Source organism: Fulmarus glacialis, unplaced genomic scaffold (genome assembly GCF_000690835.1).
Source record: "Fulmarus glacialis isolate BGI_N327 unplaced genomic scaffold, ASM69083v1 scaffold2747, whole genome shotgun sequence".
Lineage (NCBI taxonomy): Eukaryota > Metazoa > Chordata > Aves > Procellariiformes > Procellariidae > Fulmarus > Fulmarus glacialis.
Window position 1 is genome coordinate 15,785 of NW_009222427.1, and position 26,636 is coordinate 42,420.

The 26,636-nt window shown below is 39.2% G+C and overlaps 1 protein-coding gene across 1 annotated transcript in view; it reads left to right on the forward strand.

Annotated features, from left to right (window-relative positions):
- KIAA1244 (KIAA1244 ortholog) overlaps positions 1–26,636 on the forward strand; it is a gene marked incomplete at its 5' end in the record, with an annotated part of 74,806 nt that overhangs the window by 8,456 nt on the left and 39,714 nt on the right. The window contains 5 exons of the mRNA XM_009581429.1: positions 12,736–12,804; positions 17,907–18,029; positions 19,567–19,609; positions 20,624–20,702; positions 23,903–24,007. Coding sequence (XP_009579724.1) covers positions 12,736–12,804; positions 17,907–18,029; positions 19,567–19,609; positions 20,624–20,702; positions 23,903–24,007 — 419 coding nt within the window. The remainder of the gene's footprint in view (positions 1–12,735; positions 12,805–17,906; positions 18,030–19,566; positions 19,610–20,623; positions 20,703–23,902; positions 24,008–26,636) is intronic.

Here is a 26,636-nt window from a genome sequence, read left to right on the forward strand (position 1 = left end):
CTCTGTGATGTGAATGGGCACCTATAATACACACAGGTGTACTAACTGCATTTTATTTCCCACATTGTAAAGCAAGCTGTTTGGGGTGTATAAATTTTGCATTAAGACTTGCATGTTATTTAACTGGTGAGCTTAGTATTTCTTTAGAATATCTCAATGACTGTGCTCTCTGTGTATTCTCTGTACCTCTGATGTATTTTATGACAGAGATTTATTAATATTTTCACACTGGGTACTAAACTGAGGTTATTTAGGTGCTTTAAATCATATTAAAAGATACTGAGAAACCAGGTAATGCAGAAAGTGCGACCAGAGGGAGCAGTGTATCTGACACAAGGCCACTTTAGCATGCACCTTCACTGTTGCCATGATACTTTGCTATCACACTGAAAAGCCCTCTAATATATGTAATATCAGTTCGTGTTTTTACTGTGCTCAGCTGACTGTATCAAGGGAATGGAAAATCACACAACCATACAGTGCCTTGTTGTCGATCTTTTTGTAATACTTCAATAGCTGAATTGCAGTTTCAGATGGAATAATCTATTATTTTTACTTGTGTATTTTCTTTACAATATTCATGTGAGTTGGGAAGGAAGAGATATATTGATCATTAATCAAATTCGGTGTTTTATCGATGAGGCACCAAAGCGACTCAGTGATTTACTTACACAGTTGCAGATGTATAGAAAAAATAGGGGGGGGCAATAATTCAATATTTACCTTAGACGAACATGCAATGTGGCTGGCCCAGAAGTGGGAAGAATTTTGTTGTGAAATGCAAGGGTGTAGCTTATTTTGAGGAGTAGGGACTTTTTGTTGACCTCTTAAGCACTAGATTAGCAAGCAAATAGATAGTCTGCAGCAGAAGAGGGTACTGGACATGTTCTGGATTGAAGATGAATATCATGGGTTTGGGTTTGGTTGTGGAGTGGGGGGATCCTGATTTCTTTCCTCGTTTGGTGCTTTTAAATTCTGGCTTCAGATGTTTTTAACATGGCTGAAGTACTTCTGCTTCATGCAATTAGACCTTTGCTTGCAGGAACGCATACAGTATTGACAAAAGCACTATCGGATGTGGTCAGATCAGCAGTGGAAAAGAAACTAATCTATAGCTGAGCCTCTGGACTGAGGTCCTTCCAGCCTCCACGATTCCGTGACTTTTACTTTCTATTTTTGATTTTTTGGTAATTTTTCATCTGTAACCCTGACCCTAAAATCCAGTTCCTCCAGGAAAGGCTCCTGGAAGAACTGGAATTCAGCTTTGAACACAACTGTGGCTTCGAAGCAGGTGAAACCACATATGAAGGAAGAGTGGGTAGGGTGGAAAGAATCCAAAACAGCAAGGACTTCCCCCCCGCCCCCTGCAATGTTATGGTGACTTTCATTTGTAAGTTGACAACCTTCTTAATAATGCAGTACCTCTCTCTCTATCTAACTGTGATAACATTATTCTCAAATAACAACCAAAAAAAAAGTTTAATGAATAATTGCAAGTTAGTAGATGAGTCCTCATCCAGAAATAAGCTCTCCAGATAAACGGGATACACTGTAATGTAATGGGTACTGACAGTAAACAATTTCTTTTTAAAAAGAAAGGCATGATTGATCATTTAAAATTTCCCTTTCTACTAACTCCTTTTGTTTTCTTCAGTCACAGATGAAGCTGTGTCATGTAATCCAGTGCATGTCAGTTCAGTCTGTGCCCAGATTTCCCAAGAAATTTACAGCTAGCAAGACAGAAATTTTCAAGCAAGAATGAGAAGAATTACCTTTTATGAAAGAAACTCAGTTTTCTGATTTGATGTTTTTTTAAAATATTTGGTCTTTATTTCACTATTCTAATTAATGCTGTTGTGGTATGCTGGACAAGTTACGAATATATATTATGTCAGTGGAGCTTCCGAGCTTTGTTTCTTATTACCTCTGAGAAGACTTCACACAGTATTTGTGGCTACTCTACTTGTGGTGTTTTTTGAAACAGACTTGAGGATTTTCTGGAATGAAAAAATATTCTTCCAAAGTGGCTTGAGAGAGAGAAGACTCTTCTAATTCCCATTATTTACCTATTGTCCATGGTGAACAGCTATTTCATTTAGGAGAGGTTAGTTTATTCCCTGTGACTCCAACTTGCATTGTTAGTGGATTAGGTGTACTGCTTGCTGGTGGGCAAATTTTTTATGGTTTTCTTCTGTAGGCTTTCAGTGAGGAGTCAGCCAGAAGTCTTTTTAATCTGTGAATGAGGTTTAATGAACCCTTGCTAAATCTGCTGTGTTAAGGCAATCTTTTCTCTTTGTCTTTTCACTGATCCATTAATACAACATTTAGGAACTCTCCAGTAATAATACTAGACAACTCTTTTTGTGGTTTCAGTTTTCATTTTGGATATGTTCAGAACCGAAATCTGAATTAAAGGTCTGCGGTAAAACCTAGCTTGTGTAAGGACAGGCAGAATGGAGCAAATAGCTCTGCCTCTGAAACGCTGTCTTGAGGTTGGGTATTTGTAATTGTTCTTTCCAAGATTGCTACCATAAAGCTTTAAAGATGCAAAATGATTCTTCGAGTACTAAGAGCCATCTCCTAGTCCTTATTAATTTTTTTCTGTAATAACTAATTCAATTGATAGGGCCCCAGTTACAGTGTCAAATTAGTCAGCACTTGAGAAAGTCGTTATTGAAGATCTACAAGGACTAATAGAAAGTTTGGGGACAATTTTTTGTTTGTTCTTAGTTTTTTAACAATCATAGTTGACCTGTTTTAGGTTCTGCACAACCATGTTGTTACAGGTTCAGGGAGATAGTCCTGATCTAATGCAAATATTGGATTAAGCTGATTGTGCTTGAGCAGCCGAGCAAAACTTATTGTTAACTTTTTCAGAAAACTTGGCAAGAACTTTGTCACCATTGAAAAGGAAGCCTAACTTTTTTCTTTTTCCAAGACATGGAGGGTTTGGGGGGCTAGTTAATTTTTTTTCTTTGGCCCTCCATGACAGAGAACGAATTATATTATGCATTTGAAAAGTAGTTCTAAACTGTTTGATCCAAAACGTTGACAGAACACAACTGTAAAATCCCAGCCTCCTGGATGATTATATTCTGCACCTTTTTCTTGGGTACTGGTAAATGAGCTGATCACTGTAATAAACTCTCACAAATATACTTCTCCTTGTTTTAAGGTTAATGTTTATGAAATGTATCTTTCCACATACAACTTGGTTATGCTTAATAGAATATTATTTGCAACTTGTTCTGCTTTGGCTTGAACTGTAAAATTAAATGGAGGAGGAAGCTGGACTGAAACAACTTGGATTTAAAGGTATATGTAAACTATGTTATTCCCTATGCTGCCTCTTTGAGGCAAGGCATGTATAATAGTTTTATACAGGAGTAAAAAAAGTGATTTCACTGCCCATTAAAAATAAGAATTCATTGGTGCAACAGTAAAAATGTAACTGGTAAACAGAGATGGAGAAGAGAGACTATCATCATCAGGAGAAGAATCAGCAACCCAATTGCTGATAGTTGCTGTTAATCTACATATTTTAATTAATATATAACTTTGGAATAACAGATCACTTTTTTCCCTCAAGATTATTTATGGACTGCATTATTGCAAACATTTTTCAACATCACTTGCAATATAAATTGCAATCCAGTCTCTTTCTGAACAGAGAAGGACCATGTTTCAAATAAAGTAAAAAACAAAAACCATTATTCAACTTTATTTGCATGCTTTAATCTAGAACTGGTTTAAAATTTATATTAATAGGAAAAAATTCATAAAATGCTGAAAATTTGTAGAAGAAAGTTTCACCTGAATGTGTTCCTTAGTTCTTGTAACGGTGGTGCCTGATATGAGGTGTCATAGGCAATAACTGATTTTTGTCCAGTCCGTAATTCAGAGATGTGTTAGCAGTCTGCGCTGTCAAAGAGGGGAGTCTGTAAAGACTAGCACAATGTCTTGCAAATAAGACTCTCTTCTAAGATTAGTCCTGCCCAGGAATGCTAGCTAGAGTTCTTAGTGCTTCCTCTGCTTAGCCTTTTCGTAAGTTAAATTGTTGTAATGTAGGCCAACTACAAATCCAGACTCTCTTGGGTTTACTTTTCTAATTTTTTTTTTTTTGCTGGTTACTTTTTTAAGTCATTTTATGCATGTGCTTAGTTATAAGTAACCAGGTTAATTCGAATGGATTGAGTGACCTACCTTGCATGTTTCAAGATAAGCTCATCCTTTCCCAAATTAATTAGAACTATGGTAAATGCCTAGTACTCATAATTAAGATTGTGGTTAAAGAACTCCCTTGGTTCTTAGGTGCCTGGCTGTCGTAGCAGAATTCACAGTCTTGAATTAAATACCTGAGCTTTCTCCTTAATGGGTACAAAAGAATGAGAATGGTAACAGCCTGGATATGGCTGAATGGATACTGGATGGGAGTTGCCTAAACCAGTCAGTAATGAATGCGGTATCTCAAAAATCCAGCCTCTTTCCAGGATCTGTGGCTCTTCCTCAGTACCTTTCTGTGCTTGAATTCATAACCCTGAAAAACCTCTGTGGATCCGGGCAGCCATGAGGCTTTAAAAATCTAAGCAGAGCATTGGTCCTGTCTCTTAAAAGGTTTGCAGGAGTAGGAAAGTAGGCATAGTTTCTTGCCTGAAGAAATTCTAATGCAAAAATTTTAACTTTCTCAGCGCTCCCTCAGCTGTGAGGTTATGAAAGTGTTTTTGGACAGAGAACGTTCTTGTTATGTCATGTTGGAACTGTCCCACTCGGTGTGGTGTAATCGAAATCGTTGGGGTCAGGCACAAAAAGCAGGAGTTAGAGGAATGCTCTACCCTAGGGCTGAGGCAATCATGGCTAGGGTAGGAGGGCAGGATTCCTGTCTTCTGTCCCCTGTGGTCATTCCTCCTGCAATCATGGATGGATGGCAGAAGGGTTCTTTACTGCAGGTTAACTCAGCAATAGGTTTCTTTCTGAGTTACCTGATGAATGACTGTTTGCGGGGGGGGAATTATTACCTGTGATACACTGTGAACAAATCTATATTTGATCAAATATATACTATATTACAGTATACATGCTAATACTGCACAGATTTGCTGTTCATGTAAGGGTTTTTGTTATTCTGGAGTACTTGTGACTGGTATTCTTTTTTGCAACAGTGCGGATTTTGCAGAAATGAAGAAACTCGAGCAGTGCTGGAGTTTTATCACTGAGCTGTTCTGTGCTGTGCAGCATATGCAAACAATGAGTCATTGGATCATACCTGCAGGTTTTCCACTGCTACGTGGAAAGTAGCAAGTCCCTAGCCCTGGAAAGTGTAATTTAACACCTATCCTGTGTGGAGGGGAAGTACAAGTTCTTACAGACTTTCTTTAGTCTTAAACATATACCAAGATCCTGGAGATTGCTTAACCATTAAGAAAGTGAACTGGAAAGGCATTGTATGATCACAAAACCAAATATAAAAACCCTTTAACTAATTGCCTTTTAATCTTTTCCCTGCTGCCAGACATTATTGCTTACTGGAGGTGACAGTGCCAAGTTCTGCCAGCCAAGTTGGCCACATAACAGTGGCATGGAAGGGTCACTTGCCATAGCTTTTACATGCAATTATACACATGCTCCAGATGTGCCACAGACGACATGCACCCTGCTTAGACCTTCTCTGCTTATGAGCTTCCCACGGTGAGGGCTGCTGCCACCATAGCTGTTAACGTCATTTGGTCCTGGGGGCAGCTGAGGAGAGAACTTGTGTCCCAATAAGCTGTTCTGACACTGCCAGCCAGCTCCTGGGGGTCCTCTTCCCTAGAGCTCCTCAGCTGTGTGTCTTGTGAGAGAGGAAAAAGATACGGAAGCTTCATGTGGCATAGTGGTTGATGTTGCAACCACAAAACCGGCTTATCTGGCTTTTTAGTATCTCTTTCCTGGATGCAGGTCAAGAGATGGTCTGGGATAGGGTGAAATCCTCTGGCAGGCCAGACAGCCTGTGGGACGCCACTTCTTAGGTTGTCTTCAGGCTATCTTCTTGCCAATTGATCTAGTGACTTGAAACAGTAATTTTAAATTAGCTGTTGTACAGTACATTGCCACACAGAAAGTTCCCCTGATGTAGTGTTGGTGGAATGTTGCATGTATCTGAGGGTAAGGGAGTTGTCTTCCCCCTCCCCTGTCCAAAATATTCCCTCGTTGTCAAGAATAAATGTCAGAATTTTCCATGCAAGGGATATACTGGTTCTTTTTTCCTTGACAGCTCTGGGTTTACTTACACCCATGTGTTGACATCCTTTCTCATCATTTTGGTAGTGGATGCATGTAACTTCATTTTTATTTGAGAACTCTTTAAAATTTTTATTGATTTTTCAGTTTGGTATTTGTCCTTTTTCAGTTTTGTTTTACTCAGATATATGTTGTCTTAATTAATAAAGTAATGCAGTATACCTAAATAGGCTGTAACCTGTGAAGTGGGAAGTGTCATCCTAGCAGTGCTAGTCAGTCTTTTTTTTAATCTTCCCTGCCTTTAAGTGTTATAATTCTAAAGACAGAAGCCCCTGTCAGAGCCATTAAGAAAACCTGTTAAATATCTATTAAGCAATTGCTTTAAATAATTTCTTTCCCTTCTATACTTATGTACTGCGTAAGGAGAAGTTTCACTTGGTTTCATACCACCGTAAATAGTGTTCAGCAGTAGTTCTGTTTTAGTCTAGTGAACTAATGGGCGTCGTCTTCTGGGAGCATTCAGCATGTCACCACTGATAATGTGTGAGGTTCTTCTAGAGCAGATACAGTCCTTGTGTTTGAAGCCCTGGTGCATTCATAACGCTGAGCACCAGTTGCTGCTGTGATAGCACGGCATTTTATGGGTTTACTGATTCATGGAAGACACTGTCTCCTTTCCCTCCATAATTAAAATCTGCTGGTTTGTACAGTGATACATGGTGGCACAATGTACATGAGTTCATTAATGCACTTTTTTTCTCTTGCCCTTGTTTTCCTTCAAGGCCGAAGAATGTGACATGAGCAGGTGGTGTGGTTTAACCCGGCAGGCAGCCATTATTCTGCCAAATAGGAGGACGCCTCCTGTCCAAACTATTTTGCAGAAATACTGGATGACTACTTTAAATGTCAAATTACTGAATGAGATAAAGGGTTGTCCTGCCTTGTCTTCTGACTGGGTTCTTCCTCCTGCGGGGATGGATTTGAGAATCATCCGAGCATACATTGCATCCAAGTTTACAAGCCTGCAAGTAAAGTAAGTCAGGAAAGGCTTCCTTTATGAATTCCACAAAGGAATTAGAGGTGGCTGCAAAATTCAGCACTCTAAGGACTAAAGTGTCTATGTGAATCCCAACTAGGAGAAACACAAATGTTCAGAGGATTTTGCCAATGGGACTTTGAGTGCTGGAATAAAAAAAGGATAGCAGTAGCGTATGGATGTTGGATTTGGCACTTAAATGCAGTGAAGTGCTGAAGCATCCTCAGGTGATGACAGATTACAGTTGCTTTAAAGTTTTGTACCTTTTCCCTCTTTCTCCATCTTGGGGGATACTACTTGTTTTCTTACACATCTTGTTTATTTGATGTGACTCCACATAAGCTCTTCAATGTGAGAATTGCCTTTTACTACAAATACGTGCTAAGCACTTGGAGAACTTGCCTAGCAACACTTAGCAGTCTTACAATCTAAAAATGTTCCCTCTTTTTCCCTCTTTAAGAGACCTCTCTTAAAATACGGGATAGACATTGTAATGTCAGTTTAATTACATTGCAGTTCAAATCCTGTACATTTTGTGTCAGTTGACCTTCACTATATCATCAGAAGCACCTTTTGTTTTGTTTTTTATGGTTTTTTTTGTTTGTTAGTTTTCACAATAAGTAGAAACAATCCCTGCGTGTGCTCTTATACTACAGTTGGTACCCTGGGACTCCAGGGAGTAGGAATTGTATTTCTTGTTCCATGACAGTCAGAGCTTCAACAGTAATTAAAATGAATACTTCCATTATGGATAAGCCATTTATGTAAATGTGATGTGATCCGGGCATTAGCAAGATAATGGAAGCCAATTAAAACATCCTGGATGTTGTATGACTTTGAAACTATCTCTACAGTCATGTAAGTTCCTTCTTTTTTTTAAAAAAAAAAAAAAAAAAAAGTGTGTTAGAGTCCATACCAATTACGATCTCATCACAGTACCACACAGTAAAAGCTGATTTTCAATTTTGTTTTGTACTGCAGATGTTACTAGGAGTTGCTTTGTAGTTCTGTTTCTGCTTCCACTATCAGTGGTTGCAAAACGAAAGTGTCATTGTCCAAGAAAACCTATCTTTTCTCTAATTTTTTTAAATACGGACTGCTTGAGTTAGTGTCATGAGTAGTTAGGCAGCCTATGGGATATACTGTCTGGAGACTCAGTGTTTTTAATGGATCTGAATGATTAAGTTTGGTTTTTTGTATGGTTTTAATCCCATTTTTCATTCAGTAATCTAAAAGGGAAGCCTGCTGTCTTCCTGTTTGTTCCACATAAATGAGAAGACACTCAAGTTGAGTGTCTGGAGCATCGCCAAGAGTGCAAATGAGCCCTGCAGTGGCGCTGATGGAAATTATAGCTGAGAGCAGTCTTGTGTGTTGGTCAGAGACCATCTTTCAGATCTCACAAATGATTTGTGAGGGAAGACAGTAGCAAGTGGAGTAAGCCAAGAATATGCTGGCTGTTAACTTGTTATGCTTCTGTCATTTGATCACATTAGATCATATGCCCTTTAGCTAGTAGGTTCCTAGATCTCATATTATACAAAGAGTGGCAGTCAAAACTTAGCAGTCTTTTTGCTGAAATTCCCTATTGCTTCATAGCAAGATTTTGAGCATTACTTCCTTCCTGCACTTGATATCTAACTTTTCTATCATTCACCTGTTACAAGCAGGTTATTGGCACTTGTGACAGAAAGGATTAGGCATATATGTGCTAACTTTTCACAGTTCAGCTCTATAAAGGTAGGAAATTTTAAAAAAAAAAAAAAGGGGGAGGGAGGGGAGGAAGAGATTTTGAATAGCAATGGTTTATAAGAACACCTAAACTGGGGTGTACTTCCATGTATTGTAGTACACGGCTTCCAGGTTCTGATCTGTGGAAAGCATTAGGTATTAACAAACTGTACAAAGCCAAGATGGTACAAGAGAGCAGAAAATCACATGAAGCAAACGAGGTTTTACAGGTAGGGAAAATCAGGACACACAAACTGCTGAGTAAGATTAGTTATGGATCTGGCTGTCCATCTTGGCTCTTAGCACAATAAGGAGAGATTTGTCAGTGGGAGGTGACAGTTGTCTGTCTCTGGGTTTATGAACTGTGTGCTACACCTGTGTTTTACACAGCAGTCTATAGAGAGTACAAATCACAGTTTTTCCTTGAATACTGAATGTATTTTTTTAGCCAGCTACTGAGCTCTCACAACTATTAGAAATGCCAATAAAATTTCAGGGTAGTTAATTGCTAACAAGGTGGGGCCCAACAGCTGGATGTGAGGCTGACTGGTAGTTTAGAAGTCACTTAATGCCACAGAAAATTATTTGGTTTTGAAGTTTTAAATTCTGCAGGTGTAGGCTGAGCAGCAGATGGAAATAACAACCCTTATGACTTATGTACTTACTAACCAAATGAGATTATTGAGGGGTTTTATAATTGACTGTTTACTTTTCAGCTATTCTGTAGGATTTGTTCTGTGGACAGGAAAAAAGATTTCACTGTTCCTCCTCACTGGCATTTGTCCATATGCCAGCAAATGCAGCGGATTGTAGAGAAATTTGCAGAGTTCATATCAAGAAATACAAAGTGCAGCATTCTTAATAATTTGTAGTTAGAAACATATTTCTTTCTCTGTCAAGTTCAGGTGTTAGTGCTCTATAGCTTGAATCTCTCCTTGTACTACTGGGGTATCGTGGTTTAAGCCGGCAGGCAGCCAAACACCACGCAGCTGCACACTCACTCCCCCCCTCCCCCGCAGTGGGACGGGGAGAGAATCGGAAGGGTAAGAGTGAGAAAACTCATGGGTTGAGATAAAGACAGTTTAATAGAACAGAAAAGGAAGGGAAAATAATAATAATAATGATAGAATATACAAAATCAGTGATGCACAATGCAGTTGCTCACCACCCGCCGAACAATGCCCAAAAACAGCAATCGCAACTTCCTGGAATGTGCCTCCCATTCATATACTGAGCATGACATCACATGGTATGGAATATCCCATTGGCCAGCTGGGCCAGCTGTCCCAGCTATGCTCCCTCCCAGCCTCTCATGCCTTTGGTAGGGCATGGAAGCTGTCCTTGACTAGCAGGGCACTTAGCAACAACTGAAAACCTCAGTGTGTTATCAACATTCTTCTCATACTAAATCCAAAACACAGCACTAGGAAGAAATTTAACTCTATCCCAGCCGAAACCAAGACATGGGGTACGTTGTGTAACACTTTTAAGATGAGAATATCATTTTGCCCATTTCACAGGAAAGAGAAACTATGAAGAAGAAAATCAGTTCAGAAACTTTGCTTTGCTCTAAAGCTAAATACTAGGTATCTGAAAAAGAGATTATAGTCCAGGACTATTGTACTTCAGAAGAGTAGCACGCCCTTTTCTGTTCTCTCTAGTATTTATGCAAATTATTCAGCTTCCATTTATGAAGGACTGAGTGAGAGTCAGGGCAAAATAACATATAAAGACAAATGTAAAATTGCCATTGCATAATGGTTTTCTTGAGATACTTTTTATAGTAGAAAAATTTTCTGTAAGAATAGGATCAAGCTCCTGACTGGTATTGTATTTACAAAACAAAAAAGCAAACAAAACCGCCTTGGAGTAGGGTGTGACAACCTGTAGTGAAATACAGTTTTTCTGCTGAGAAAAACGTTTGTAAAGATGCAGTCCATTTCAGTGCATAGAAGCTTTCCAGTCTGACTGTCAAAATGCGAAGGCGGTTATTTGTGTCCTTCTCCAGAAAAATGGCACACTCATCTGTGGACAGGCTCTTCTGTCAGTACCTGTAAGAGCAAGTAACTAATGCTCAAAGCTTCTCCTGTATGGAAAGTTCAAATTCCTCTACAGTTGTTAAATGCCTGCTTTCCAGTAATGGTTTTTTTTTCCCCCTGCCTGGTGCAAAATAACTGCAGAGAGAGGTACTCTCCCAAGCAAAGGTTCAATAGTAATGGTGGGTGTTCAGTGGCTGCAGCATACTAAGTGTGCTATATTAGAATTGTCTGCTTCTCTTAAGCCGCAGATCAGCATTTTTTTTGTTCTTTATGAAGGCTCTGAGATGGTTCTAGAGATCATCAATACCTAGCGAGATGATACAGCTTGCCCCTGAGAGGTGATCTAGTTTGCTGCTTCAAAGTTACATTACAATTTTCTACGGTTCCACTGTAATGTGGAAGCTGCGCAACACAATAAAAGGTCAGAAAAATTATGCTTTTACAGGGACCTAAGGGCAATAATCTTCCAAAACATACATTCCTTTGCCTCCCTTTTTTGTTTGTTTATTTGCAAGCTCTGATCAGACACACTGTGGCAAAGTTGCTTGTTTGTTTTGCTTTCTGGGCTAAGGAGATTACCCCAGGGTGTTGTGCATTAATAGCTGTCACAGAACCTACCCATAAAATAAAAACCTAGTACCACTGAGAAGCGTGTAATAAATAAAAGAAATGGTTAACATCAGGTAAATGCTAACTTACCTGATGCTCTGCATTTCCTGGTGAAGCAGGGAACAGTAGTTCTTAGGTGCTGAGGAAGTTGTAGGGACCAATACATTAGCGTTAGTGTGACTGATACTTTCCTGGTATGCTTATCCCAAAAAGCTCAGGCTATTTCAAACTAAGCAAAGCATAAATTCCAGCACTGGAGGGATTTTATGCTTCGAAGGAGAGAGGACAGTAAGTAGCTCAGACTCTCTGTCTTCCATGGGGCTGGAGGGATTGGAAAGGGAGACGGGGAGGGAGGGAGGGAGAACATCTCTAGACACTAAAGGCATTACACCACAGCACCTCTCACCACGTTTCCCCATTCACCCACCACACTACCCCTGTGGTAGGTGACATCACATTCCCACTCCCGTTCTCTTCAAACTAAGGTGTTGGGCAGGGCTTCTAGTTCTTATTCCTCCTGCTGAGTTCAAGACAGGACAAGCCTTCCCTCATGAATTTGGGCTTATGAATTGTTTTTTAGCTGCTCGTTATCAAGTGACTATAATACACTTACTGGAAATATCCTAGGCTGGGAAATCCTCATGTCAAACAGTAATTAATGGCTTGTTTCACATAATACATATGTATCTGTGTCACCTAAGTAATAACTTGTATCGTATGCGTTTTTTCCTTCCTCCTTTGTTATACTGATAGAAATGAATGAAAGGACTGATCATAAATCATGCAAAACTTGTGGATAAAATATGAATGGATTCTGGCTATTAAGTCCAAGGCCAGAGTTGATCACTGGGTTGTCTTTCCTTCCGTTGTCAGATGTAGGAGACAGCAATAAATAATCCATTGAGCTGTACCTCTGGGGCCAATAGTTGCAATTCTCAGGAGGAAGCAACTTGATTGTGCTATCTCCTTTATCCCAGTAACACGTGGTGTAAGAAGCTTCTGATGTCTGCTCTAAAAATGGAAGGAGCTAAAGCACATGGGTGGGGAAGGGAGGCAGTATCAGATGAATCTTAATTTTTTTCCTTCCTCCCGCTCTTTTGATTCAAGGTCTTGCTCTGTATAACATATACCTCCACATTTGAGCTGAATGGGAGTTCAGTGTTGAAGATTGCTGAGGTAAGTGCCTCTGTCATACCATTGCTTGTGTCACTTAATGTTCCCCTGCTACCTAGAGTGTGTCTTCCATACATACCCTGAAACTGAACTAATTCGAATCACAGTTACCAGCTTAAGGACTGGTATTACCTTACGTCTAGTGTGAAGAAATAGCTGCAAGTTGGGCAGGGCTGATGGGCTTGCATGGGAAGGCACTTCGGGAAACTGACAAACAATTCTATACGACAATGTTGCACATTTACTACTCCTCATACTTACTTTGCTTTGCCTTTTGCAATAGAAAAATTTCCTTGAGTTCTTTATAACACCATTGTGCTGATTCCTTACCTGGTGCAAGTCTAAAACTAACGAAGTTTCCTCAAGAGAGGTGTGTAGGCCATAATGTGCCATGTTAGCACAAGCGCCACAATGTGCCTTGTTAGCCTTGTGTGTATCTTTTTCCTAATACATCCAAGTAAAAAATTTATTATGTTGTCCTGTTAGATATATGGTGTTGTCCTGGTGCTATTAGTCAGTCTTCTCCCTTTATTCCTAATAAATTCCTAATATTAGATTTTAGTCTGAATTAAATTGCAAAGGAGCTTTGGCTGTAGAAGAACATACTTGAGGGTCTATTAAGTGAGCCTTTGTAGATGGGTGATATTTTTAGTACAGTGTGTAGCGAGCCATGAGGCTGTTTGCCCAGGTTAAAGAAGATGCACAGGAACACTTAATCCTCCTGCACAGCACACGCTGTTGTGTGCATGATATATTATAAAATTATATTGTTAATGTGGTATGGGTAGAGCTAATGTCCATGGAGCAACGTAAAGGTTATATACATGTCCTATACTCTAAGTGTATGTAGACATTTAGAGATGTGTTCCTTCTCAGGTTTTGGTATTTTGTAAAAAAGAAAAGTCCCATGTGGAAATAAGCTAACTTTACCTGGAAGTTACGGTATTTTCTAAGTTTAGGAATAAAATTGACTTTGCATTGTGCCATTGGAAGCTGAGAATGGGGTTGTAGGGATAACAGAGAACCAAAGAAAACGGCTACCAGTTTGTAGCAAATGGGCTTTAAAAGGCATGGATACAACTTAAACAGTTTGTGTGTATAATATATATAGGATAAAAAAAGTAGTATCATTCCAGATTTCCTTCACAGCTTCAGACTTTGGTTTCTCTTGTGCTATGTGAGACTTCCAAATCCATAACGTATGGCTATATTTGGAGGTCTTTGTAAGCCGCATCTGTAGATGCTGCAGCAACGATGAACTGAATTGGTATTTAGAGCAAGCCGCAACTTTTTAAGTTTTACTAAACCCTCTTCAGGTCAGTGTCCCAAACTGAAGAAAATACAGATATTTTCCCCTGCTGCAGTCTTTCTCAGCAGACTTTCTAGCATGCAAGGCAAAAGCTGATGAATTCAGCTTAATACATCTCTTTGCTGTAGTTAAAGAGTTCTAGCTTAGACAAAATATTTGCTGGGAAAAACATTTAGTGGCTCTAAACCCTCCAGATTTCTGTATTTAAGAGCACTGCCTGAGACTGGGGGAAAATGGTCTATCAGTCATGGTCTGTGTGCTATAAGCTGTATCAGAAATGATATTTTCTGTTCTCTCTGTAAATTTGGATAACAGTAGGTCTGTTATTCATTTAAAGCATCCTGAAAAATGTCAGTTTTCTTTCATAGAGTGGAGTTAAACCCTGCTGTTCTTGGTAGCTGCACTTCACTTTAATTCCCAAACGGCTAGCCTAGCTCTTAAAAACCTTTGCTAGTATAGTGGTACAAGTTAGCACAATGATAGTTTGTCTTTTTTCTTTTAAAATGAACAGGACCCCTGATGCAGGCTGATGAGATTGCCAGAAAGCAAACAAAACCTTCATTTCCTTCAGGGAATTGGAACAAGCTGTAATACAGAGCATGCGTGTTTCTATTTGGAGTGTTTGGAGGTATAGGTATTTTCCCCATGCACCTTGAGAAAATACTGCCTCAGTGAATGCGTAGGTCTTTCTAATTAGCAAGTCCCGCCAGGCATATACATGCTTCCTCAGGTTCTTCCTGGCCAGGTTTTAGGTAAGGCAAAGGCTGTAACAGGTGGACTCAATATGCCTTTGTATCTGAATTCTGTAACATATAAGCAGTAGGAAACAGAAAATTGTTTCTGAGTTCAGCATTTGCTTAGCCTCAGCATTTATTGTTCTGACTCGCTCTGAGGGAAAGGTGGCAGGGAGTATGCTCCTGTGCCCCTGCGTTTGGCATTTCTTTCCATGTCAGTCCCTTAGTTTTCCTAGCCTGCCCTCTATAGCAAAGTGCAGCCACTGCAGAATTGGAAAGGTGCTGCCTGCGTTACTGGTAGAACTCTCTCTGACAAACAAGGCTACAGTCTGGCTGTTTTGCACTGCCTGATCATTCTCAATTCATGTGTACCAAATAATGGCACCCCAAATCTTTCTGAATATTATCAGCTTCAAGTTACAGAAGCATCCAACGTGAAGAGTACTACATTTTGTGGCTTAAGTATTGAAAACAGACTAAATCTTGCTGTGCGCACTTTCCCATGCTTGCCTGGACCCCTGCAAGAAAGTTTAATTCATGCTCCGACTGTTGCTTGTTTTTATGTGTGTATTTGTTACTCCCATCTACCTTTTGGAGATGTGTTTTGTTTGACTCTGTTGTGTTTCATTGGCTAACCCTTCTGTGTTTTGCTCTTAGTTGTGTTTTGCATGCCATAGAGCTGGAAGTCCCCGAATGCATGAAATGATCAAAATGTCCATTGCACACCTCCTTGGGGCCCTGAGCTCTCGCATTTTTACTGGTGCTTCTTCATCAATGGCTTTTCAAAAGGTACCTTGCCCAGCCATTTTAGAACACAGGCCTTCTGTAAGATTGGAGCTCAAGTGGATAGTACTGTTGCTCATTAGCCAGCATGGGGAGGGGAGAGAAAAAGGAGAGATCAACCACGCTCTTTCCAGAAAGTCAGCCTACCTCGAGGAATGGTATTTCATCAATTAATTCAGGTACTCTAGAAAAAGACTTAGAGCTCAAGAGAATTATCTCAGCAGCACTGGAATGGTTTGGCCTCTGCAAAGGGGTGTACGTGGTTAACGGGCTTTAGGGTTTTTTGTCCACTGGAGTTCAGGTGATAGCTGAATGATGGGCACAGTTGGTCCAGGCCTTCTTTTAACTTACAAGACCATCTTCATCACTGACTGATTGATCTCAAGCTAAATAAAATCCCTTATTTTTAGGGGGTATTATTTGAGGGGAATCTTGAAACCGGGCAACAATAATGAGATATGCTGTTGATTTGCTCCCTTATATCCTGCAAATGCATTCAGCTGTAACCTGTTCTAATGTGTTGTCAAAGGAGATAATCAGTCCCAGTTTGTCACTTGCATAGTGTGGCTAGCATGAGATAACAAGAGATATACATACACTTGAAAAGCTCTGGAATGCTGTCTCTCAGTGTAGTTGGGAAATAAGGGAAAATAAGGCAAGAGCCATAATTAAGTAGTGTGTAACGTTTTAGATCGCTCATGATATAGTTTATATCCAAGAAACTCAGTCATGCTTTCTTGTGTTCGTGGCTTTATTGAAATGCTGTGATGTGAGGTCACCCAAAGTGAGGAGGTCAAAAGGGTCTTAGGAACATACCTGTGTTGTTTTCCATTCTAACAAATGCAGAAATGTGCCAGCAACATGTTAATCTTAAACTTTATAGCCTCAAGCCCACTGCCTGCCTTTCTTAGTCAGTGGAATAGCTTGGTTTCATTTCAGTAGGAATTAGAAACAATCAAGAGTCTTGCCCATGTGCCCATGTCAATACTGATTAGCCTATGTAATCAGATCACTTCTATTTTTTCCTCTTAAAAATCATCCTCGTTAGGGAACTATAAAAATGGCTTTACATCATATAATATCCTTCTCATTCGAAAACATACACCAGATGCATTTATGTATACTCTTCATGCATATTACTTACACTATTTTTTTGTTTCACAGCTAGTTTAATCTATATTCATGGTTCTTCTCACTAGTTATATAGCCGAATGATGGCAGAATAAAACCACAAAGACTGAAAAGTATGTGAACAGTCATTTACGGTTTTTTTTACGGTCATTGTTAATGATAAAACTCATTGTAGGCCAAAGGACCAAAACTGCTTCTTCAGGTCACAGTCTGAGAGGATTGTATTGCACACTTCTGTCGCAAACCCACTCAGCTCCATCAAGACTGTTAGCCACTTAGTAGTTACTGTGCTGTAGTTACAGTGGCTACTACAGTTGCAGCGGCTCTTCAAGAGACCTACACCTCCCACAGAAAATCTGATCAAGGATAGAAACTGCATTTTGCAGTGTGCTGTCCCAAGGGTCCTAGCTGCGTTATGCTTTGGTGACTATTTGTATAACATCATCTGGGGGCAAAAGTCAAGCACAACTCTGGTCACAGCACAGTGTCAAAAAACTGCGAGCAGCTGGGCATGGAGCTGGGGACTGGATGATCCATCAGTGTTCTTTCATTGCTACCTTGGCTCCTGTGGGATCTCTGAGCTGAGGAGCCCTCGGGTTGATTGCCAGTTATTAAAAGGCAATCATTTGTGTTCTTTATGGTAAAACAGTATTGTATTTTCTGTATTAGCCTTTCAGATGTGCTGCAGTATGTAATAATTAATTATAGAAAAAGTGGCAAATACCTATACAACAGAGCAACAACCTTAAAGAATTGGAGGGTATTTACATTGCAGATACAGACTTGCAGAGTGATAGTCACAAATAAGTATCTAGAAATGAAAATTGAAGCAGCATTTAGGGAATTATCTACAGAGCAAGGCAAGTGCCAAAATCACTTGGGTTTGACAGAAGGGGAAGACTTTACCAATTTTGCCTTACCATTCCTGCAGCTGTGAGATTAACTGATGAATTACATGCTGCTTCTAGATGCTACTTACTCAGTTTTCCATGTTGCTGAAAACTTTTCATGTTTATTGCTAATAAAGCAATATGAAATAGTAAGGAAGGCTGACTGTCTGCATGCGAGAGACCTTGGTATCCTCCTAAAATGTGTTACTGGTAAGTTACAGTTCATATCTATGTACTGCTATCTTGTTTCTTCATCAGGTTTGCATTGAGACATATGTATCTAGCTGTCACCAGCGGAGCATTAACACCGCTGTGCGGGCAACCCTCAGCCAAATGTTGAGTGACTTGACTTTACAGTTACGACAAAAGCAAGAAAATATGGTGAGCCTTCTGGCATCAACAAATGGTTCCATGTCCATGGCTGCAGTGTATTGTACTGGCTTGTTGTGCCTTATGGCTTTTATTTGACACTTCCACAATTAATCCTGTTTAAAAGCTTTTTTGGGCTCTGACTCTGCGCCTGCCTCAGAGCAGTCTATTGGAAACGCAGCTCTCACATTGTCAGCTCTACTTGGCTGATTATTTTTTTTTCTCCTTCCGTTAAACAAAAGAGGCTTTGTTCTGATGTCAGGCTGCCTTGGCCTTTTCCATTCTTTGTTTTGTTTGCTTGTTTCCAAAGGTTCATTGAAATCCTTTTGCCAAAAGTTTTTGCATGACAAACATTTACATAAACAAAACAAATTCTCAACTAAGGACAGTGTAATTGAGGATTTTCTTCTACTTTTTTGTAGGAGATAATTTAAGCTTATGAAATTCTTTGCTTGTTTGTTAGCAAAAAAATAAATTCTATTTATCGCATTATTAAAATCCATGAGATTTTGGATGAAATCCCAGCACATTGTCAGTACAACTGTAAATGTTCTGGGCACATGTGATATTGCATTGGCTTCTTACATTTGTTTGTGCTGCTTTGTATATTATCATATTATCCAAAAAGTACTATTTGTAAAAGTCAGTTTCTATTTATTAGGAAATTTTAAGGACTATAGTTGTACAGATTATTTTCCTTACATCTGTTTTGGGTTAAGATGATCAATTCTATTTTGGATTATTAGACTAGATTACTTTTATCCTAATAAGCAACTGCAGAACAGAATTAATCAGTTTACTTAAATTTATCTTCTGTCTGTGCTGAGTAGGTTCATTTTACTGGCCAAAACATTTACAAAAAAAAACCCAAACAACCAACAAACCAAACCAAAACCAGTAGTTTTGACATTTCAGTTTGAGTCTGAAAGTTGAATTTTGTTAGTTCTGTTCTTAGCTGAGGAGTAGGTGAAAGTATATGAGAGCTGCATTTAGTTCCTGGCAGTTTGTTGGTGGTGCTTGAGAGGAGAATTTTGCTTGACCCCTTTGTGCAATGATAGGAAGAATCCTACACTGCAGCTGAACCAAATGATGTAAGAGGTCGTTTCCATTTCCTGACTGCCATTAATTGTGTTGGTACTGTAGCATTAGCAATGACGATGTGATAAATTCTCTAATACTCAATTGATTTTGGTTTCTAAGTACTTTGTGAAATCTAGACTATGCTTTCCTCTCAGTTATTTTCAATGCGGCTTAAATGCCTAGTTATTACTGAGATTTTTTAGGTGTAGGAAATCCCTTAAGGACTTACAAATCCTAGTTCAGCTCAATGAGATGTGAGTTCCTTAAATCTAAATGGCTGTTAAAACAGATCTTAAGGAATTTTTGAAAACGTTATGCAAAAAAAAGTTTAAAAAAACGTAATAAACAAAAAACCCAAAACAGATAGAGGACGTGGATTTGTTAAGAAAGCTCTGCTGTTGAAGTATTGCTTTTACAGTGTTTTTCTGCCGCTTCCACTGATTACGCCACCTTTGTCTTTCCTCAACAGACAATTGAAAACCATGACACCTTGCAGAAATTCAAGACTCAAGGTATTTGTACCACTTTTTTAGTGATTCCAATCCAGCTTTGTTATTCTTCACTTTCCTTTCATCAGCACAGTACTGTTTGATGTCACAGGAATTGCGTCTTCAGGATTTCTTACCTTATCCATAGCTTGATGTTACCTGTGGTAAGAACTGAGACAGTCCTGTTAGTTCCTGGTATTTTCAGTTGTGTCTTCATTTGGACCGTGGTAACAGCATTGCACTCAACATTGTAATAAATGGTTGTTTCAAGGTGCTAACTTCTGTAATTAAAGGAGTTTCAGTGCTCTGGAGAAAGTTCTAGTAAGTGGCTTTACTTCCTAAATTGAAACAGATTCATAGAATAGGACGTGGAATCTGGAAATGATTGTGTTATTGTATTTCAGGCCAGAGATGCGGTTTGTATAATGGCAGCTTGTGAAAGCACATCCCTAGCAAAGGTCTGTTCACGCTTGCCAAATGATTATTTTACAAGAGAATTCTCTCTACTCCTATTCTGGGTTAACTTCCACCATCTTCCCTGATAGGTAGAAATAATCCCTGCTTTTGATCTTCTCATTGGATTTCTGCAAGAGAACTTGTGTGGATGGAGGCTAAAATCTTTGAAGTGCACAAGTGTCCTCTTTTAAGATCAGGACCTGATCAGACATCAGTAGCTGTGTAGCAGAGACAAACTACAGGGAGAGATACAGAAATTTTAGCTGCCATGTAGAAATACTGGAGCCAGTCCTTTTTAAATTATTTATTTATATACTTGTTTTATTATCTCAATTGGATTTCAGCTAATCTTCTGTAAATGCGTGTAAGCAATCAATGCTCTCTATGGATTTAATACTACTGCTTTTGCATTTTGTGGAGATCGCTTTCCAGTCTAGGACTTTTCCTACTGCACCTTCTCTATGAATTTTGGCCCTACTTATTGTTTAGAAGCTCTGACCAACTCTGAAAGTCTATGCAGTGAATTGACGTTGTAATCCAGCTGTACATATGTAATGCTTCTGATCTTTGTCCTTTTTGGAGGTACTTCAGCTGAGTCTCTTTGTGATGATGTTGTATCTGTCCTCACTGTGCTCTGTGAGAAGCTCCAGGCTGTCGTAAAGTGAGTTATTTCAGTTTATAATTTGAATTTATTACCTGGAGATTGAGAGTGTCACTGATGCATGTGATTGTACTGTTGTAGTTCTGGGATTATGGAGCAAAACTGTGCTTAAATAAAGTGTTTATTAGAGGAAGTATTGTTCATGATGCATTAATTTAATCCTTACTTGAGATGAGAAGCTAATTTGCCTTCTCTGTGCACTGTTCAGCTGTAAAGAATTTCCAGTAAATCTAATCTATAAGTAACTCCCATACAGCAGCAAAATACTTGTCAAAGGAGAAGTTTTCTGGCTTGAAAGCAACCATTGTAGAGAGAACAACAATTACAAGAGACGTGGAAAAATGTAACAGAAACATTTAATATGCAGAATGAATTAATATGTCCTCCTTGGAAAGGCAGCATTTTTCCAGTTGAAATAATTTGTATTATCAAAGCATTCCTTAAATTTAGGAATATGATGCACTCTACCTACTTGAAAACGCATGAGCCTGACTTTTAAAGTGCAGTTATTATGGGCAGTAATAAGGTATTACAATGCATTAAAATACTAAAGTCTCTTGTTGGCCAGTACTGTAACAGTAAATACTTACTCATGAGTTAAAAATTACTTCCTGTGGCATTCTAGCATGGCTTGACTAATGGTCTATTAAGAAATGAGCCAAAAAAACCCTTAAGTGTAAGAGAGGTGGCAAACCGGCCAAAAGCAATGCAAACATTACACAGCTTTTATTTAAAAACTAGAAATAGAGCAAGCTGGAAATATTTCAAAAGTTTTAAGGGGAAAAACAAGTTCTTGCTTGACGACATTGTTTCTGTATCAGTAAAATAAGATTTAACTTGCTGCTACTGCCAGTTGCAAATCACCTGAGTGGTAGCGAAAAAGCCAATCTGAAACTATTTTAAATGTAGCATAACGTTGTCCCTTTGGTTGGACTGTATGTGTCTGAAAGTAGCCTGTGATGAACTCGGGGAGATGGGAGAAATACAAAACAAGCGTGCATCGGTACTTCCTTTTGTATGCTCTACCATTTTCAGAAGTCTATGGCTTAAGAACTACCAGAGCCAAAGACAGCACAGACATCTTGGTGTGCAGTTCTTCTATAGACTTTCCTCCCATGAGTGTCTCTAATTACAGCAAGATTTGAATGGGAAGAATGCCTTACTTAGCATTATTTAATCAGTGTCAGCATTTGGGAAAACAAAAGCATGTTTCTGAATCTTCTAAAGGAACATTTTTTTTTTTCAGTTGTGTGCATAGTTACAGGACAATAAGAAGAGATCTTCAAAAGTGTGTATCTAACAATAGCAAGTGGCAAAACGAGCTGAAAGATTAATTCTTTCTATCAAGTTTTGCCCACATGTGAAGCTATGAACAGCTATCATCTGATGAGTATTGTCCACCAAATGATAATCACTTTGAATTACTGGTTATGAAATATCAAAACTAAACTACCTGACAGGATCTCTCAAAATCACTGAAAGTCTCTTAAAAAATTATCTGCAATCCCAGCTCCCCATAAAACTGTGCTAAATCAGAACAGATTGAGGCATGCTGTAGATAAAGTACAGTAAGAAATTCAGAGGACTGATAAATACTCGCTGAGCCATGATTTACTCCATGCGTGTAATTATGTACCTGGACTGTTAGGATCTCTAATTATGTGCAAAGCATAGTAAAGGATTCTGGTTGAAAATTTTCTGAGGAAAATAAATTTAATTAGGATGGCTTGGAAGCCAAAGAACTAACTCCATGAATGAAAAGCCTTTATTTCTTTCAAGACCAGTTTTGGTATCTCCTTCAAAACACTTCGTTGGCAGCAACTTAACTTTCTAACCTCCAGGTCAGTGAAGTGAGGTTTTAGTATGCTATACTGCCTGTTCTAATTTCTTACTCTGAAGATTGCTTTAATTCCTCCTTCTAGATTTCAAGCTTATTAGAGTTTGGTTTTGAGGGAGGCACAGCTATGAGTGATGAGGAGGAGTTCAGGGAGGTGAATTTTTTTCTCGGGACCGCTGGTGACTTTGGTCACTCTGGAATTTGTGGCAGCAGTGATATGAACACAACAGCTATGCTGAGGTGTGCAGGAGTGCAGTGTTCGTTTCTTACCTGCAGGAAAACAATTTGGTAGTAAGAGGCATCAAGAGCGCAGGGATGCCCTGTGCATGCCCATGCAAGTGTCAACTGCAACACATTGATGATCTGCATTAATCTGTAAGAAAAGCTGTTGGGAAAGAAGGCAGTTGTATCTGGAATGTGTGTATCTTTCCAGATAGGTGTGGACTGTTGTGATGAAAAGGCTATCACCTCCAAAATATATAACCAGCCAGCAGTTTTAAACCCTCCATAGCATAGAGTTAGAAATCTAGCTTCGAGCCTTGGGATTCACTATTTTCTGCATGGCATGTGAAGCAGGTACTGTTCTACATGGATGAAAATTCATCGAGAATAAAAGGAATTCAGGCAGTGACAGAAGAGCAGACATTTCTCATTCCTTAATTTCAGGAATTCCTTAATTGAGATAAATCCATTCTTTACAGCTTCCTTTACCTACCGTCATACATCAGACAATACATTCTTCCAGCTCTCATCTTAGACCAAAAAAGAATGATTAAATCTTAGTTGTTTTAGGAATGAAAACCAGAATGTGATTGCAATTGGCATGGGGAGCTCCTTTCATAAGGCAGACCTCAGTCTTGCTTGTCTCCTGAATCCTGCAGCTAATTCTGAGAGTAGGTACAAGCATGTTGTACATTACAAGTGCATCAATTCCAGGTGTCCACAGGATCTTTCATGTTCTTTCTCATGAAGCTCACTTTGTGTTTATGGTTTTGACAGAGTAACTGGCAAGGCCCTGAAAGGTAGCCATGTCATCATGCGACTTTTTGCCTGTAGACGTTGACTTTTGACCATTGTGGCTGTCACATGGATTTTTTTTTTTAATTCCTGACTCTGAAGTTTGATTAATTAAATCTGTTTTCTTTCTATTACTTACAAAAAGTAGCAGATAGCTGCATGTGATCAGTACAAAATAAATGAAATTATAAAAGTGATCACACCATTGTAAATCCATAGGAAGAAGCAAAGTAAATTACTGCTGTAAATTGCAGTATAATTTTCAAGTGAACTAATGTAGTTATTTTAGCAAATTAAATAATCTTTGTTTTAATGTTTCGTGACTGGCATCTTTTCTCTTTGCCAGTGACAATCGGCAACTTCAGCTTCTTTACTTGGAGTGCATCCTCTCCATGTTAAACAGCTCCTCTCCCAGCATGCACCAGCACAAAGGATTCACTGATGTAATATGGTGAGTACATCTGAAGACTAATGCAAATACTCAGTTTGTAAGTATAAAAGTACCTTCTCCCTCCAGCCATGCAAACAAACCTGTAATAAATCTCCAGATGTGAGCAGAGCTCGCTGTTAACCTACTATCAGTTCATTCTATGTCTCATATGAGATTGGTTAGGACCTCATGCTCAGCTAGCACATTAAATCCCTGTAGTGAATTATCACTGTAATGTATTTAGCCAGAACAGAAAATCTCTTATGCTTTCTGCAACAGTTCAGATTTGTGTATGGCACTAAACACGCAAATATTCTGCTTATCGTAGGAGGGTTCTGTAGAGATTCTTACTGCTCTGATTCAGTAGTACAGGAAGATAAGCAGAATTAATGTCAGATGGTGTGCTGGTGACCAGAAATGCTTATGACCTGCATTGTATAAGGGCTGAGGCTAAATGGTCTTCATGGTGCTTCCACTTTATCAAGAAATCCTCTTTTTAATACACTTCACCAGAAAGGCTTGATGTCTTTAGTGTTCATATCTACCCCTAAATTGTTTGATACCATCACCTCAGAGCACCTGAAATAATTCTCTTCCATCTTTTTGTTTGCAGTAGTGCTTTTTTATAGCATATGGAAAATTAAGTCATAGTAATAAAGCAAGAATATAACTAATATGCAGTTCTTTGCAGTCCATGCCCATTCTGTGACCTTGGCAGGTGATTGTGTTAAGAAAAGAGATGTGACTGTTAATGGCAAATGTGCTTCTTGCGCTTTTACCCTGTAATTTTTGAAACGGCAGTGTTTGACTTGGGCCCAATTCTAAGGATGCAACATGTACAAGCACCCATAACTTCCCTTGTTGTCCCAGGAGAATCAGTGGCTGCTGGACTGGGAGGTCTTCAGGTTGATAACACTTGGCCGTGTTGCACAGGGACCCTGTGGTGAGGCCTCTGGGAGCTCTAACTTAAGAGCAGAATTCCCTCTTTCATGGCAAACCCATTTCAGAAGTTTCTGCCCTTGAATTTCACCCAACCCTTTTTTTATGCTTATGTGACTGACTGTGGGGCCATCCTATAAGCAAGGTCACTGAAATGATCTCTGTTAAAAGAAAACACTTCCTGTTTTGTTTTAAATTTACATCATTTTGATGATCCAGTTTATGTTGCAAATCTACAGGTGTTTGTATTTGTAATTGTGTATCATGAGGGCAAGCCATCAGGGGCAGGAATTCTTAACCCGCACTGCTGCCAAGGAATATGCATCCTCCAGTTACGTGCTTAAGATGAAGTGGGGGGAAAAAAACCCCAAACACTAGGAAGACATGAAACAGTTTAAACTGCAAACATCATTTTGACTACATAGCAGCGTAAGTACACACTAATCCATTAGCTGTCTAGTGAAGTTGTGAACCAAACTGATAGTTGTCTTTGTTCTTTAAGGAGCTGTTGCCTACATGCACACAACTTTCTGGCTGGCACTTTGTAGTCAGTTCTCAACAGAAGATGAAGAAGGGAGCAGACAGAGAAGATTTAGCTGTGTGTTCTTCTGACAGTGTTCTCCATAGTTTGATACAGAAGCACTTTGGTGGGACTAAGATGTGTGGGGAATATGTTGCCGTTGCAACCTGTGATTACGCCTGCTTCGAGGCAGGCACGTTTCTTAAGCAGTGAATCGATATGTTTTGAAGTGTACCTGATTGGAGAAAAAAATGGAATAAGCAGAGTCAAAGTCATTATCTGATGTCTGATTAAAAACTGTTTTTCTTTCTGTGACTTCAGGAATCCGAGCTGTTTTAGCAAGCACGTTAAGAGAAGCAATGAAAGTTCTGGGCTGCATAAAAATCTTGAGAAAATAAGACGTATTTACCTATGAGGATCTGTTACTTTTTATGCTGAATCATTACTTGTCATAGGGTGCTTGCTCTAGGCACCAGCTTGAACCTCTGAGGCACGTGGGTGAAAATCAGGTTTGGGACTGCATTCTCATGCAGCACTTGGCTTTTTAAATTGGGGTCTTGCAGACTGAAGTATAATGTCAAGTGTGTAAGTGCAAAGCTGAATTAACAGCTAATGGAGCAAAGTGCTGAGTTGGTTTTGGCTCTGGTTCCACAGAAGAGTGATCTGCTAGTATGGAATCACTTAACTTGAGTGTTCATGCAGAAAGAAGTTGAAGGAAGAACGGTATATAGTCCTTCTACACTATACTAGTGTGTAGTGGCATACAAGGATTTACAATGCACACTTTGAGTTACTGTAGAGGGCTTTAATTATGTTCTCAAAGCCAACAAAACAGAGGCTCACAACTAAGGGTGCTTACTAAAATACATGCATGTGCAGTTCAGTGATGGAACACCAGGCCTTCTAGTTAACATAGATTGGTTTTGTTTGGTCAGCTTTTTTTAAAGCTCCCAAATTGAACTGAAGAAGAAACACTTGGCAGCAGAAACCGAGAATTTCTACCTTGTAATAGGTTGCAGCCAATGAAAGAGGCAGGCATGCTATCCTGTAAAGGGCAGCACTGTGCAGCAACATGAACTTGCAAAATCAGTACCATGTTTATAAAGCACCCAAAAGTATTTCCATATGTACTAGCATGCTGATGCTTGGGAGATGAAAAAAACCTGGCATAATTTGTTATTCTATCTAGCC